Source organism: Biomphalaria glabrata, chromosome 1 (assembly GCF_947242115.1).
Source record: "Biomphalaria glabrata chromosome 1, xgBioGlab47.1, whole genome shotgun sequence".
Lineage (NCBI taxonomy): Eukaryota > Metazoa > Mollusca > Gastropoda > Planorbidae > Biomphalaria > Biomphalaria glabrata.
Window position 1 is genome coordinate 72,828,903 of NC_074711.1, and position 16,689 is coordinate 72,845,591.

A 16,689-nucleotide genomic window follows, 5' to 3' on the forward strand; every position below is an offset into this window, starting at 1 on the left:
AGTACTCTTGCAATCATTACAATTACACAATGAGATACATCTTCAAAGAAAAACTTTGAAACTCTTGAATAGGTTGTATCGCTCATTCTCTTTAAAGTGCTCATGCCGTCTAGAAATTCGTACCGTCTCTCTCCTTTTTTTTGTGTCGTTATGAAACCATTAGTCAACGTGGGGGTTTAAACAAACTTCAAATGTCAATATTGATGCATGTGTACACAGGAAACACGTGACTCTGTTCCTCTCCCTTTTACTAATGTTCACACCCAGCATGGAATGTCTGCAATAGTCTATTCATAGCCGTTAACTGAGATTAAATTATTGAGTTTTTATTAACTGAGATCTGGGTTTAAAACTATAGCGTTTGCGATGTAGCAATACCATGTAGGCCTAGTTGGAAAAATTGAAATCTTGTGTTTAAACTTTAGTGTCTTTCCTCTCTATTGCTTTCACACGCCCTTCCTGAAGTAGTGTTTGTCGTACGTTAAAGTAAATGTAAATACAGACTGCTATTAGCACAACAATGGCATCCCATTACTTTAGATTTTGTGAATCATTTGATCATAAACTTATAATCCATTGTTACCCAGTAGATACAGTAGTTTTGGACGAATTAACCAATTAATGAGGACAAAGAATAAAAGAAAAAAACTTATAAAACTATTGACTTCTAAAAGAGAGAGAGAGAGAGAGAAAATAGACACAAATGAACATTCCATTGATGAATACTGTTACCTCCCCTTCTATTTGTTTGCTCTATAAACTTGATCTGGTCAAGATAATTTTATTTTGTCAGGAATTTTCGTCTGTACATTTGAAAATCATTAGAGCATATTTAAAAACATTGGGTTCTTGACGGTAACTAACACCTTCCATTATAGAATGTAATCTACAACTTAAGAATTGGACATTTGATTGAGTGACTATAAAGCACCTCACTTTCATTCTGTGACAGACCAGCGCCATCTCCAATCTAACAGATTGATACCAGACAGACGAACTCAATGATTCTACAACTGGCGATGGTTTGGTAAGGTCAAGCGAACACGTGAAACACCATTTTGAACGTTTGTTAGCCAGTCAGATCCTTTCTACTCGCCGATGAAAAAAAAAAGGGGTGGGGGGGGGGAAGCTAATACTTCCGACTTTGACCAACACTGCACTAAACTTCTGTTAAACTTTCTGAATCGGACGAAGCCAAATAACTACTAAGGACGTCTCAAGGGATCATTGCGAATCCACACAGTTGGTAGACTACTGATGAAATAATTAAGAATACACAATTTAATTTGTATGTGCAGTTAATTACAGTTTGGCGCTCAGCTTTTATTAATTAAATGCATAAAATGTATGTTACAACAGGGCTAAATGTCTAAAAGCGAGCAACTCGTTTTGTCATCTCTCGAATATACACAGCGCCATTCTATTGAATTCTGGATAGCAGAAAAGTGAAGCCTGTTGAACAAGTTATGACTTAAAAAGACGCTTTTCACATTTTTCTTATAGTAAAATACTTATATTATTATTTTTCATTTTTCAATGATTAGACCTATTACTCTCTTTAAGTTTTGGATGGGTTACAAGAAATAGACATTGTGAAGCTCGCTGAGAATATAAAGGTTTTCCTGAGAGGGATTAACCCTAACAGGGCCGCAAACACCTGGTAAATAAAGGAATTCTGCCCATGTTGAAACAAGCAGATACAATTAACATTGCTTCCCTAGCAGGTCAATGGAATGAGTCCCAGTTCACGCGATCTAGTTAATTACTAAAGGATGGCACATCTAGACTCCGTTGTGCTTTTTTAAATTTAATTTCTGGACATAGCTTTCCTTTTTTTTTAAATACGATCTCCAATGTAGAGACAAATTGTAATAATGACTCTCTGTTGTGGACATAATGCATGAAGACAAGATGGCAAGCAAGATTCCAATTACTTTTTTTTTATAAAAGATTAGAAACACATTTTGACTTCAGCTAAAAGTTGACAGTGTTTATATTTTCTTGTCTTGTATATAAGGATGAAGAACTAACAGGGAAATGCAGCAGAGAACTTTGTTAGAGGTAAGGTACAAGAAACGTTTTTTCTTTCAAAATTTCAAATAGACATTCTTTTAAATGAAAGACTCAGATTGTATGGTTTTATTTATCGCTGCTCAGTTCAGGTTTGTTTGAATAATGTACATTTTTTTTCCTTATTATACATGTGTATACAAAAATGATGATCTAACTTCTTAACAATTTTAGTTTTAATTTTATGAAAATAATTTAAAAACTGTATGCAGTATCATTGATATTCAAGTTAAAGTGCTTTTTAATTTTATGATTAACAATTGGAATGAGGATCATATTCAATCAGGTGTTTACATACATTGTTATATGAAGGGAGTAGAGTCAACATGCAATCCCTTGCTATACACAACTGGTCATGGCGACTTAACATGTGCTTCTTTTCATATTTCATTAAAAACAACTTTTTTGTCCTGCAGGACACGAGTGACCAGGTCCTGATATCATCCCAAGCCAGACATGTTTTTAAAGCTGCTGTCCAGGTTGATTGCTGTCGCTATTATTGCGGGACTGTCTATCGCTCAAGTTGAACACTACTGGGGAAGTAACAAAGGTTAACATACGTTTTGTACCCTTTGAAGACACGAAACGTTCATGCTGTGGATTGATGGCATGGATGGATTAGAGAGGAAGTATAGCGACCTGACTTTGTTGGAGATTAGTGTGACAAACTAAACAATATCAGGGACGCTAAACTTCTGTGTAGCCAATTAAATATAAATAGATTGTAATTTTAACAATATCTCTAGTTGATCTTTATATTAAACTTTCTTTCGATCTATTACTGCTTGTTTTTATATACGTTTATAGACATAGAAGGAATGGTTCGAAGAAACTTCAAGTGGACTCTGAATTTAGAATCTACATCTACCAGGAACATTTAAACGGATCTTTACGTTTTTGAGGAACATAATAATAAGCCAAAATGTTTGTTTAGTAGAGAATGTGTGGCTGTTTTAAAAAACAAAAAAATATATTCGACATTATAAAACAAATCTGACGGCATTTTGGTTTGAGCCGTGAATTAAAATCTGCTAAACTACGTCTAGAGATTGGAGATTCGATGGGAACCAAATAGAGACAAGAAAATGAGTCGTTAGCTAGCTAGCTTTAATGTTGTTCACATTTTAATTAGAAAAATAAAGCCATTCTCCTAATGTAAGTTCTAGATCCTCAGGTTCCTAATAAAAATGTTTCAGGTCAATTTCATTTCATTTTTAGCCAGCAGGTTGAATTGGGTTCGGAATCACTTATCTATATGTATAGGCCCACTACTTCTGACACGATTCTTGTGTGATTAGTAGAGAAACCATCCATCACATTTTGACATTCATTTTCTAGTGTTGACTTATCTTTAGCACCTTGTCTTGTCTATTCCATGATCATTTGGGTGAATGATCACCAGTTGGGCCATTCACAAACGTAATTATCTGTCTCGGTACTCTGTGTTACGCAGAAGTGGCCATTTGGCACCCGGGATAGAAAAATTCTGTATTCTGCCAAGGATAGCCATTCCAGTCTTTTGGCTAATACTCATTATACAAGTTTGTCACCAAAAAATTACAAGACGAGTATTTTACACAATTTTGGCCATTTTTTAAAAAGCTTTTATAAGCTCACTCTATCTGACTGTCAATCTGTCTGTATGGCTGGCAAAAAGTTTGAACATAGTTTTCTCCCATTTCCCACTCTCGAATCAAGTTGAAACTTTGGACAATTATTCGTTGTAGCTAACAAAACTTGAATTAACTAAAACTATTAATCATTTAGTTAATTAATTATTAGTAATGAATTATTTTGTTTAATATTACAATTAAGGGAATAACTGCTACTTAATGAGAGATCTGGATGCATATATGGATTTATTCCCCTTATTACGATTTGTCACGTTTTTTTCTCTCCCTCTGTCCATTGTCGGATCAAGTTGAAATTATTCATAATTACTCATAATCGACGACAATATACGAATCAATAAAAAAATAACCAATTAAAAAATCAATTGCTAGTAATTAATTAATTTTGTTTCATATAGCAGAAAGGGAGTAAAACCCTGCCATCTTGAAATTAATGACAGTTATTAGAGTTCTTTCCCTTAAATAAGCTTTGTTTTTACAACAGTATTCTCCTTTGTTTTTAAAGTGTTAAAAATGAAATCCGTAGATGACGTGAAAACTTTGAAGTTTATTGTTCCACTTGAACACATTTCTTTCTTCTTACAGAATACAATGCAGCGTGTCCTCCAGGAGTTCTATTTGTGGCAGTCGGTTTCCCAGCTCATTTGTGTAACCCAAGAGGCTTTATCATGTGTTCTAATGGTAAGTATGTATTAACTGTATAATTTTTTTTATACAAAAGATACATTTATCTACAGAGAGAAAGAAACGGATAGAGAAAAAGGGAATGGAAAATGAGAGAGAGAGAGAGAGAGAGAGAACGGAGACATAGTCTAATTTAAAAAAAAACAACAGAGTAAGACAAAAAAAAAACACAAATACAGACAAAAATTGTGAGAATAAAGTCAAAAGACAAGGCTGATCGAGAAATAAAATGTTTATTCTTTGGCCGTTATCTATTCTATCATGAACTCTAACTGATCAATTGAGAGACATATTCATGCCTTTTTTTTTGCCAGGTAAAGCGATAGCCGTGAGTAAGTGTGGTATTGGTGAAACATTCAATAACGTCACTGGCTGGTGTGACCCAACAACCGACTTCAGTCTGCCGGCTGGATGTGTCAACGCCACCGCAGTGAAAAAATATCCAGGTAAGATACTGACATGTACAATCCCATAACATATGTCCGACTATGTTAATACCTGAGTCGTAGTTACTATATATAGCTGTTTAACCATTCGACATAATCTGTTTAAGGCGGGGATGGGGGGCTGTCCTTTGTGTAGCTTGAAAGACAGTTCGGTGCATGAGTCCTTTCTCGGTGTTTCATCATCTGTATTTCCTCATATTTTGGTTTACGATTTTGGGGTTGCAAACTGGTGGCCATAAAGCCCCTGCTCCTGATGGTGACCTAGGGCTTGACGGGGATCTGGTGTTTAACAAAAATATGTATGAGACTTGTACGAACGCTCTGTTGCGACATCACTCAAAGCCTCAGAAATTCTTATTTTGCTAAGAGTTCCACATTCTTTAATATCTAGCGCAGGTCTTTGCCCTAGAATATTTTGAAACATTTTAAAATAAGGTAATTTATAAATCAGTGGTTCCCAAACTCTCCTTAACGGGACTCTTCGTACATTCGGAGTAGTTATTTTTTAGAGAGATGAACTCACGTGGTGGCCTACTAGTTAATCATTCCAGTAGTTTGTGGAACACCTAGTCAGGCCTCGCGGTACACCAGGGTTCCTCGGTACACAGTTTGGAAAACATTGTTCTAAAGGATTTAATGAATAACAGAAAACAATTGCAATGATTTGTTGGTTTACAGTTAAATGCAGTGACCCAGGAGCAACGTACGTAGCTGCCAGAAATACCTGCAAAAAGTATGTTTGGTGTTTACAAGGGGGAGTGAACTATACAATGGATTGTCCAAGGTGAGCTGTACTGATACAAGTAGAATTGTGTACATAATGTTTTGTCAACAGGCAGATCTCATAGCAATAAAAACAAAACGTGGCGTCCAAATGAATTAAATACAAAATACATTGAAAAATTAAGTAGGGAAAATGTCCTTTATGGGCCGAACCTTAACACAAGCTCTAGCAACTTATCTAACTGGCCATATTGTAAATGATCTAAAATAAATACATTGATCTAGAATAATCTAGATGTATAAATAATAAGCCCAATTAAATAAATGGAAAATTGAATGGCCTTCAATTCTTGACTTGCCCATTTAAGGTAAACAAATTATCGAAGTAATCTAGTAATTAGTGAAGGGATCTGTCTAAAATTTTAATAATTTTTTTAGTGCGAAATTTCAGCTCGATAGGGTAATGAAAAGTATTTCATTTTTATAGTTTTAAAATGAGTAGAGTAATAGAAAGAAACTCTGGACAAAGAATGAAACATTTGGATACTTCATTCTCCAAGACAGAGCCTTTAAAACTACAGAAACTGCTCAATCTATGTGTATGTATATATGTTACTTTGTGTAATTGTTATGACCCTTGACATACAAGCAAAATTACTTGGCAATTTATTGAAATAAACCCCTCGGAAAACAATTGTTGGAAATAAAAAAAATTGTTTTGCTAGACGGATTAATTAGCTTTCTCACAGTTGCGAATAACATACAGTGCCGGGTCAACCAAAAGACCTTCTAAGTAACCATAAGGCTTACTTCTGCCCACTTCTAACTGACAATTAAGAATACTAATCAACTTTCAGACGTAATCAACTAATGGTAAATTTCGACTTCGAGAGTAATGTCCCTGCAATTGACTTGTCTGTTTCAGCATGTCTCTCTTCATCAAAGAATATGAACGATGCATGTACGTGGTCGAGCCATACCTCATAGAGATCCCACCTCAAAGTTTTGCTGAATGTCAGGCGTTAGATCCCATTGATTTCAACAAGACACGAACTTAAATGTTGGAATTAAACTATTTTATATGCTATTACATTTGATAAGTGGTAAATGCAATTGTTTTTGTTCTTATTATTTCAAATAATGTTAATGGAATGTCCATTTTCACACCAACTATTAGAAACTGATCTGTTCGTTGAGTGAATGATTCTCTTTATGTGTTTCGGACTTGTAATGAAGCTTGGAATAAATAAAACAACTCACATTTAAAAACTAATAGATAGAACAACTCACATTTAAAAACTAATAGATAGAACAACTCACATTTAAAAACTAATAAATAGAACAACTCACACTTAAAAACTAATAAATAGAACAACTCACATTTAAAAACTAATAAATAGAACAACTCACATTTAAAAACTAATAAATAGAACAACTCACATTTAAAAACTAATAGATAGAACAACTCACATTTCAGAAGTAATAGATAAAACAACTCATACTAAAGAAATAAAAAAAACATGTTATAACTCCATTCAGTAAGTACATTTGTAAATAGAATGAGTTGATTGCGCCTTCTTAGAAGACCTAAACTATGTGAGCACCAGCTGGAAAGAGGTGGAAGTCGCCTACGACCGATCTCCGTTGAGAGATCTTGCCGCCCTAAGCGCCAGAAGTGCTTAGTCTAAGTAAGTAAATTATTTGATGAGGTTGACTACAATTAAATAGTCTGGAACCAACCAGCACTGAACTATATATCTCTAACATTTTGTACAGCCTTCACTTCGTTCCTAAATGCAAATTTGATGTTTTTAATGTTTTTGTTATTTGCACTTGAAGTAGAAAAGAAAGAAAAAAAAGAGACCACAAGAAAAAAGTAGAAACGAAAAGATCAAGGAAAGAGATTTTGATATCATGTAGGAAAAGAGGATTCGAACTCGACCATCCACCGTCTTAATTTCGAAGCAAAAATTAATTTATAACCCTGATGTTGGTATAAATTAAGGAGTTAAAGGTCGATACTTTTATCAGTGATTTAAATTTATCAAAACTCAAAGTCTGGAAGAACTTAATGAGTTCCTATCCTATCAAGATTGTTGTGATTACAAATGGACCTTTTAAGTACAATGTCTAGCAATTATAAATGTTTTGATTTTTATGTCAAGAATATTTCCTATTGGACATTCTCATACGTGGCGGCTAATCCATAAATAGCCAGATTTGTTGGTGTCTCCGGTGTCCAGACTAAATGAAGGGTAGATAAGTCATCAGCTAGTCAGATGATTAATTTCTGTGCCACTTTGTAGCAGACTCCAATGTTCTGTCCGTCACGTTAGTAAAACGTGATATTGAGTTGGTCACTTTTGAAGTTCAATTTAGCGTTCTTGACCTGGTTTGGTTTTGAGTTGAAATCTCCAATAAGTACAAGTTTTTAAATTTGTTTTATTTGTATTTATTTTAACGAGATACATCGAGTACTAATCAGAATGTAAAATAATCTAATTAGCGCATGTACAGTGGCTGAGCTGTTTTCTTTACCAGTTTGGCGTATATGGTTTTTATTTAAGAGAAATATATTTTCTACCATATTGATCCATTATTATTTTATCTTATTAACAAATATGATTTATAATCTACAAAAAAAAATTGTGTACACCTAGCCCTCCTTCTTGATCAGCCATGTCCTTGCATACTAATCGTATGTTGTATATGCGAGTGTTTGTTGTCACTAGGTACTTGTTCACATATTTCCCATACATATGTAGATCTAATAGTTTTCAAAGAAAACCTACATCCTTGATGTGAGAAAGAGAAAAGACGCTTTGAAGAAAAGCATTCCCGCCCATCTGCGCTGACTTCCTTGTCCCAAGAACCAACAGACTCACTGACATAGACTGCACAATGAGCATGATGTCTTTAAACTACTGAAAAAGTCCATTTATCTTGATGCTAATCTAACTTCTTGTCTATTTGAATAGTTCACAAGACATTTTTTTTTAAAACGTAAGCATGACCTTTGCGTTGTAAGTCTCACTGTGTGTGTAAATCTGTTGTGTGTGTGTGCATAAGGGATAGTCATCAACAGAAGCAGAGTTTAGAGTTAAAATCAATGTCTAATAATATTTAGCTGCATTAAAGAAAACTGAAAGAAGATTAAAACATTTTACATCGCCTGTCTAGGCCTAGTTTAAACAAAAACAAGGTTACAAAAGACAGTTTGTGTGGAAACACAAACTCAAAATCGGCCCCCGAAGAGGTCCACCCAGGCAGGCTTCAATATTTTCAGAAAGAACATCCAAATAAAATTATATCAAAGACAAATGAGAGATAAGAATGGAGAAAGAATGTTAACAGATCTTGTGTAGTGCCCCAACGGTCCCGCAGATCAAAGCATAGGTGTAAGTGAATGTAAAGTTAGATGTGAACCTGGCCTAACTAGTTCCCCTTTTAGACCTTGTGGTCTATAGGGCAGATGTTGTAAAGTTCATCTGTTTTTGTGGCCTACGTTTAGCGAGGGTGTCATGTAGCCAGCACAACGATCAACCGCCTATACTTTTCCCCAACTAATGTCAGGTACCCATTAGAGCTGAGTGGACTCAGAGGCGCCCAAAGATTCCAAAGTTGAAAATCCCAGTCTTCACCAGGATTCGAACCCGGGACCCCCGGTTCGGAAGCTAAGCGCTTTACCGCTCAGCCACCGCGCCTCCCCTGGCCTAAATGATGTCTTATAATTGATCTAATAGTTTTGAAAAGTCTCAATCTCTTATTCGAATTCTCAAAAAAAAAATATAAAAAAAAAATTCCGCAATAAAAAAAATGTTCAGAAAAATGGAGTTTATAAGATTACTATTCAATTTAAATTAGGTCTAGCTTATAATGCATACTAATTAGCTTGCATAACTGATTTTAAAAATTAGATTTTTCGTTTTAAGAAAAAAAAAAGTAGCCGTTGCATCAGAACTTTGAATGGTCTAAAATATTGTGATGTCGGATTTTCAATATCTTTTCTAGTTTACGAGATCTAAATGGGACGGACGGACAGACGGACAGACGGTCAGACGGACAGACGGACAGACATTTCGCACAAAACTAATAGCGTCTTTTCCCCTTTCGGGGGCCGCTAATAAAAACCCTAGATAAAACAAGTGTAAAATATTCGTGTTACACAAATAACAAACTAGTGTTTAAGACGGAAGACATATTAGGAACTCCATTTATTACGTAAACACAAGCGGTGTTGCACTGACGCGCTAGTGTGCAAATGTACATATAATACTATTATGTTACATCTCTCCTCTTTAATTCAGAAAATCTATTTATCAGAATAACTAACAAACTAGTCAACTAAAAAGTCAATTCACAAATCAAGTCTCTTGGGTTTGTTAACTATTCTGCCTGAGTGTGTTACGTAAGGTTCATGTGGTTTAGCGGTGTTAGAAGAAGCAGTGTGTAGTGGCGGCTCAAAATCCAGTGTATTTTGTAATCTTGGACTCTCTAGATCTAGTGGTTCTGGTTGTTCTGAGATGTCATCTGGAAAGTCATAATTATTGTCAAATCTGTTTGCTTTCTCAGAAGACTTTCTGATGTGTTTTCTGTTTCTTCTGTAGACCTTATTTCCACTTTTGACATTATATGATCTAGGCTTAGAATGCTTCGAAACTACTGTTCCTGGTTTCCAATTAGAATTAAGTTGCATTCTGACTGCCATTCCGTCTTGTAGTGGATTATGACTCTTAACTCCATTCCTCTTATCATAATAATGTTTCTGAGACTGTTTCTCGGAGTCAAAGTGTTTCTTCACCACCTTGAGATCTGGTGTCTTAGGTGTGATTATTTCCTCGCTCGAAGGTAACAAATTTCTGGGTCGGCGTCCCATGAGTAATTGTGCTGGCGACAAATTAATATTACTCAGTGGAGTAGTTCTGTAGTCTAATAGAGACAGAGATTTGTCTTCGCTTTTCTTCCAAAGTTTCTTCACTGTTTGAATAGCTCTTTCAGCCTCGCCATTAGAACTCTGAAAATGAGGACTCGACATTTCATGCTCTATTCCGTATGATTTACAGAAATTCAGGAATTCCCTTGAAGAGAACTGTGGCCCGCTATCTGACCTTAACTTTCTAGGTATTCCATGGCATGCGAATATACTCTTCATTGCTTCGATGATATCTGATGTAGTTTCCTGTGACAGTTCTTTGACATCAATAAACTTTGAGAAGTAGTCAACTAGAAGCACATACTTTTTACCCTCAAAGTTAAACAGATCACACCCAACCATGCTGTATGGAAGGTCTGGTGTCTTGGTAGGCATTAGCGGTTCTGACACATTTTGATTCTGATGTTCAGCACACCTGCTACAATCCCTAACTGTCACTTCAATGTCTGCATTCATGCCTGGCCAATACATGACTTCTCTGGCTCGCTGCTTACACTTGACTATTCCTAAGTGAAACTTGTGAATCAGATTTAGCATGTATTTACGTAAGCTTGGTGGCATGACTATTCTCAGACCTTTGTATATAATACCATCAGAAGTTGATAATTGATAATTGGTCTCTTGAATCCCAATATGGCCTGACTTCAATTGGAGTCTCGCTTCTTGTGTCTGGCCAACCAGTCATAATTACTTCCAGAAGCATTGAAAGTTCCTTGCTTGTACAGTCTTTAATTTCACTATATTTCGAATCACTTACAGAGATCATATGCACTGAATCATCTGTAAATTCACATGTCTGTGTATCAGTATTTGGTAGATGTCCACGAGAAAGTGTATCAGAGATAAACATTTCCTTGCCTTTTCTGTAACAGACTTTCAGATCATACCACTGTAGTCTTATTAACATCTTCTGTATTCTCATTGGTGCTGACAATAGAGGTTTCTTGAAGATTTGCTCCAGAGGTTTGTGATCATTATAAACTGTTACTTCTTTACCAAATATGTAGCAGTAAAATTTGCTTGTACTATAAACAATTGAAAGCATTTCCTTCTCAATCTGAGCATATCTTGTTTCTGTATCTGTGAGAGCTCTTGATGCGTATGCAATTATACGACCTTCCTGGAGTAATACTGCTCCCAGTCCATCTTTACTTGCATCACATTCTATCTCTACGTTCTTGTTGACATCATAATATGCCAATACTGGAGGGTTTGTACAAAGATGTTTCAATTCTTTGAAACTCTTGTTTTGTTCATGGTTCCATTGAAATTCTACATCATCTTTTAGAAGCTTTCGTATTGGAGCATCTGCTTGACTTAGATTAGGAATAAATTTTGCTAGGTACTGAATTAAACCTAGAAATCTTCTGATTCCATCTTTGTCTTGAGGAGCTGGCATGTCAATAATTGCCTTTATCTTTGCTGGATCTGGTTCTAAAACTTGCTCTGACAAGATATGACCCATATAAGGTACTCTGTTTTGCCTTATCTTGCACTTGTCATAGTTCAGCTTTAGATTGTACTCCGTTGCTCTTTGCATGACTTGTTTCAAAATGTGATCATGATGTTCAACATCTCTACCAGCTACTAGAATGTCGTCTATGATGACATATGCTCCTTCAATACCTTGAAGCATTTCATCCATAATTCTTTGGTAAATTTCTGGCGCTGATTTGATTCCAAAAGGTAATCGTAACCATCTATATCTTCCCAGAGGTGTGTTGAAAGTTGTGAGAAATGAAGATTCTCTTTCAAGCTTTATATGCATAAACCCTGACTTGGCATCGAGAACTGAGAATATCTTCGAATCTGGAATATTAGTGATCACATCTTCAATAGTTTTCATCGGGTGATGTTCCCGTCTGATTGCTTTATTGAGATCTTTTGGATCAATACATATTCTCACTTTGTCATTCCTGAACGAAACAACCATGGAGCTAACCCATTCAGTAGGTTCATGTACTGGAGTAATAAATCCATCATCTTGCATTTCTTTAAGTTTTTCTTCAACTTTATTGCGTAGTGATGCTGCTAAGCGACGTGGTGGATGGATAACTCCTTTAGCATTTTTCTGTAACTGAATCTTGTATTCTCCTGGCAGTGTTCCAGTTGTTTTCAGCATTTCAGGAAACTCTCTTTGTAACTCGTCTTCTGCCTTGGATTCTATGCTGTCAATCCGTTGTAGTAGTCCTAAACATTCTGCTGTGTCACCACTCAAAATGTTCTCTTGACTAATGTCTACTACCTCAAACCTTGCTTTCACCTCTTGGATATTATTTTTCAAAGGTAGCACTACTGCTCCTAAAGTCTTAATAACATGATTAGAGTAAGACTTGAGCGACTTTGCTGAATAAGCAAGTTTTACTTTGTCTTTGAGCTTTTCAAACTCTGACTTGACAAGAATGTTACATCTTGCACCAGTGTCGATACGAAAAATTAATGTCTTGCCATGCACGACTAGTTTTACAGTCCACTTGTCTTCAACGACATTGTAAACTTCACGGCCTTGTTGACCTATCCACATTCCCAGCCATCCGGCTTTTTGTTTACTATCGGCACCAGCTAACGGTCCTTTGAAACAAAAGCTCACCTGCTGTTGAAACCTTAAAAACTCTTGATACAGATCTTTAGCATTCCAATTCAAGATTGGTTGCTCAAAATAAAAAGAAGCCATTATTAGATTAATAAAAACCTTTGTCTGGACAGCTTTTTAAGTTTTATTCTGACACCATGTAGAATATTCGTGTCACACAAATAACAAACTAGTGTTTAAGAGGGAAGACATATTAGGAACTCCATTTATTACGTAAACACAAGCGGTGTTGCACTGACGCGCTAGTGTGCAAATGTACATATAATACTATTATGTTACAACAAGATAGAAATAGATAGTAAGTAACTACACAAAATTTACATCCATTCTCATAGCAAGTGCTGGATGATCGTTCCCAAAGATAGGCAATCATAGAAAAGATAAATGTTTCTATCTTGTTGCTTAATACATACACATTCGAAAAAGCCCATTTTTGGGGAATCAAAGCGCAAGGCGCCACATAGTCCCTTTGACCCCCGAGAAGGATTTCTCTCTGCGAACTCTTGATCCCCCCTTTCCTCTCTGAGGGTTCCTCGATGTATGAGAACAATTACACACCATTATGCATAGAACGGACACAGGACACTTGCCCGCTAATGCGTAGGACGTAATCATCTTCTTTTTTGAAGTAACGTCTGCATCATATAAGATAATGGACAATCTGATATTTTCCCTATTATGTCACCGCCACGCTACCTGTGAGGACCACTCCTTCTGTTCCGTGTCTAAGAGCTGAGCCGAAGGCTCTTCAAGCTCTAGGTTTGAGAAACAAAAAACCCTGATTGAACAGGGAAAAAAAACCTGTGTGAACACACAGTTCTGTCTGGAAGAGATCCGAGCCAATGCCTATGTAAAGCATTGCTATTTCCGATATATCTGGCACTCCGGGCGCATGGGCTAGAACGCATGGCCGAAGGCCTAGTATACCAGGAACCTCCGTCATTTTCCTATGTTGTACCAAGCTAACCGTGTAGGACACGCCATTAATGTAACGGCCCCTTGAAGAAAGGCGCATGAATTATCGACAGCACCGTAGGAGCTCTCTTTTAACTCCGCTCCGTGCAATGGGTCCACTCTCGCGTACCCTTGGACACTCCCACGGGAGTTTTGTTTTGCTATTCATTTAGCCTAACCACTTCCTTTAATGGTCGTTTCCACACGAGCGCCACGTTGAGGCAGAATAGCCTGCTCGCGCTCCTTCTGTTCCTGCATCTGATGTTGGTCCCCTTGTAAAACAGTGTGGCAGATTTTTTTGGTCTGGGCGACTGGGTCTGTCGAGTTTCCACCCCGGAATTCGGATAAATTTGCTTCGAATGCATTAGATTTCAGGTTACCAAATTCCGCTACCCGTTGTTCGTTTATCCGCTAACAGTAACGCACAGGGCCGGATTTAAGGGACAGCAGGTGGGGCTAGTGCCTCTGGGTCCCCACAGAACAAATATCCACATATCGACAGGTCAGATACTTGAAGGTTTAAATGCTCTAAATGTTACGGTTGACAACACTGTCGTGGTTAAGATGTCTCCACTTGTAGCGTGCTCGTAATATATATAAATACAGCTCCGGGTTTACGTCAACCCTCCACAAACTCAACAATATACCTTTCTTTTACTTAAAAATACATTCTAATTATTATAAAAGGAAAATAAGATTAAATATACAAATACTCTATTTCGTTCTTCTAGAATATGGCTAGCTTTTAGCTTTTAATTATTATTAATTAATAAGTGGATTTTATTAAGGCTCTCCAAAAGGTAAACTGGTGGAAAGCGTGGTCGAGAGGCTAAGTGCATTTGAACTTGGCTTGTCTTGGCTACCTAGAAGGGGGCACAGTTGCTCTACTGCTGCAGCACGGAAAACCAACTCCTAGATACCCCCCCCCCAACTGGTCCACAAATGAGATTGGACCAAAACGCTCAGAGCATGCTATAAGCATGAAAGTAGCGCTATATAAAAGCTATAATAATAATAATAATAAAAAAGGTGTAGTGGCCTTCACAAAAATCTGCCCAGTAACCTACACTCACTTAAATCCGGCCCCGGTAACGCACGTTTCCACGAGGCACCACAGACAAAACACACACACACAACCAGATTAAATTCCTTAACAAGGAAAACAATCAAACAAAAATTTTGTAATGGTCACTATTTTATTTGAATTGTTATTTATAGCCTAAATGTCGATTCCTAATTCGATGACCCCATTATCCTTACTTTTTACTAAATACTACATCAGATAAATCTGATGTGGTCTGTAAAATATGATTGAAATATTTCAAGATATGGGAATTAAATATTTAGTTTTGCATTTATTGTTCCTTAAGGGTGAAAGAATACTTTTTGGCGGCCCTGGGAGGATGCACAAAGCTAATTTACTCTTCCATCCGCACACATTTGTGACTCCCTATTGTTGCTTTCTGCAATGCAGCATCTTCTGGCACGCCCATGTATTAATAGTATCTAGGTATAGATTTAGACGCGATTATTCTCACTAATGAATGCCGTTAAATTCACGCGTTATGAAGGAGGTTGGGAAAGGATTGTTCTAGTGTTGACTGATCTACGATCTTTGTAAATAGTCAAGTCATTTACCGTCTTCTTCCCTGTCAATAGACCAAGCTAGGTCGTAAAATAGTTGACTGTTGAGAAGCATTCAATCAGCCTGTCATCTGAAAGGATGCCGAGAGAACTGGTTTTGTGACAACCGGTATGACGTCAGGGTGGCCTTAACAGCGTCATGTATCGCAAACTTTAAAAACTAAAAAGGAAATGTTTCAAACAATGAGTCCTATTGAAATGTCTAGACTAGCTCACCTTAGGAATGGGTTACTTCGCTGTTTGCATTCTACAAAATAAATGTTGATACTGTCAAAGTGAATAGAATTATCTACATCCAAAGTAAGACATAAAATAAAGAAAAATTGAATCTTCTGTTGAATGTCTTTTGTCTCTTTGTGTCTTGGTCTCGTTCATTCACGCTTTCCTAAAGACCTATATCTGGTATATGTTACAAAAGCCCAAGTTGAATGACTAAGGACTCGTCACTAATTCTCCTACTTGGGCTGGATAAAAAAAATATGAAAATCGAATCTGTTAATTAATTGCCTTATGCCTAGAACAACCAAGGACCTTTCATGATCGAAGCGGAAGTGGTTAATTTTCCCCCAAACTTAAAATCTAGTGGCAGCTCTTCCACAACCACTGTGTCTCTGGGGCGCAACAGTACGATAATAGCACCTTCTTCACCTTCACATATCCTTTAGTCTGTTGAACTGTTGGGGCATCACACGTGATCTGTTGACCGTCTTTCTCCATTAATCTGTCTTTTAACTTGGGAAGAATCTCTTTCATTCTTATCCATTCTTTTATGTTGTCTTCCCATCGCTTTCTCTGTCTGCCTCTTCTTCTTCTCATTACAAAGCTTATATTAACTCACTCTGTCTGTCTGTCTGGTATTTCTCCCACAGCCATTCTAGGATCAAGTTGAAACTTTGCAAAATTATTAATTGGCAAAGACAAAACATGAATTAATAAAAGAATTAACCAATTATCCAATTAGTTACTGGTAACTCATTATTTTGTTTGATACCAACTAGGGAAATTAATACT

General features: G+C 36.6%; 1 protein-coding gene across 2 annotated transcripts; it reads left to right on the forward strand.

The window, feature by feature from the left end:
- The first annotated feature begins 1,938 nt into the window (after nucleotides 1-1,938).
- LOC106065349 (uncharacterized) lies at nucleotides 1,939-6,662 on the forward strand. Of its 2 annotated transcripts, none has more exons than XM_056034398.1 (6): nucleotides 1,939-2,061; nucleotides 2,487-2,620; nucleotides 4,287-4,382; nucleotides 4,700-4,831; nucleotides 5,510-5,615; nucleotides 6,480-6,662. In XM_056034398.1, exons 2-6 carry the CDS (start codon nucleotides 2,527-2,529, stop codon nucleotides 6,610-6,612), a joined length of 561 nt encoding a protein of 186 aa, XP_055890373.1. In that variant the 5' UTR covers nucleotides 1,939-2,061; nucleotides 2,487-2,526; the 3' UTR covers nucleotides 6,613-6,662. The 2 variants fall into 2 exon arrangements, with proteins under 2 accessions (XP_055890373.1, XP_055890305.1); XM_056034330.1 differs by having other exon boundaries at nucleotides 2,028-2,162.
- The last annotated feature ends 10,027 nt before the right edge of the window (nucleotides 6,663-16,689 follow it).

Excerpts from the sequence above, each read along its gene's own strand:
- LOC106065349 (XM_056034398.1), top strand. The coding sequence starts at position 2,527 with ATGTTTTTAAAGCTGCTGTCCAGGTTGATTGCTGTCGCTATTATTGCG. Across the intron at positions 2,621-4,286 it reads CTACTGGGGAAGTAACAAAG|AATACAATGCAGCGTGTCCT; the intron begins GTTAACATACGT and ends TTCTTCTTACAG. Across the intron at positions 5,616-6,479 it reads TATACAATGGATTGTCCAAG|CATGTCTCTCTTCATCAAAG; the intron begins GTGAGCTGTACT and ends TGTCTGTTTCAG.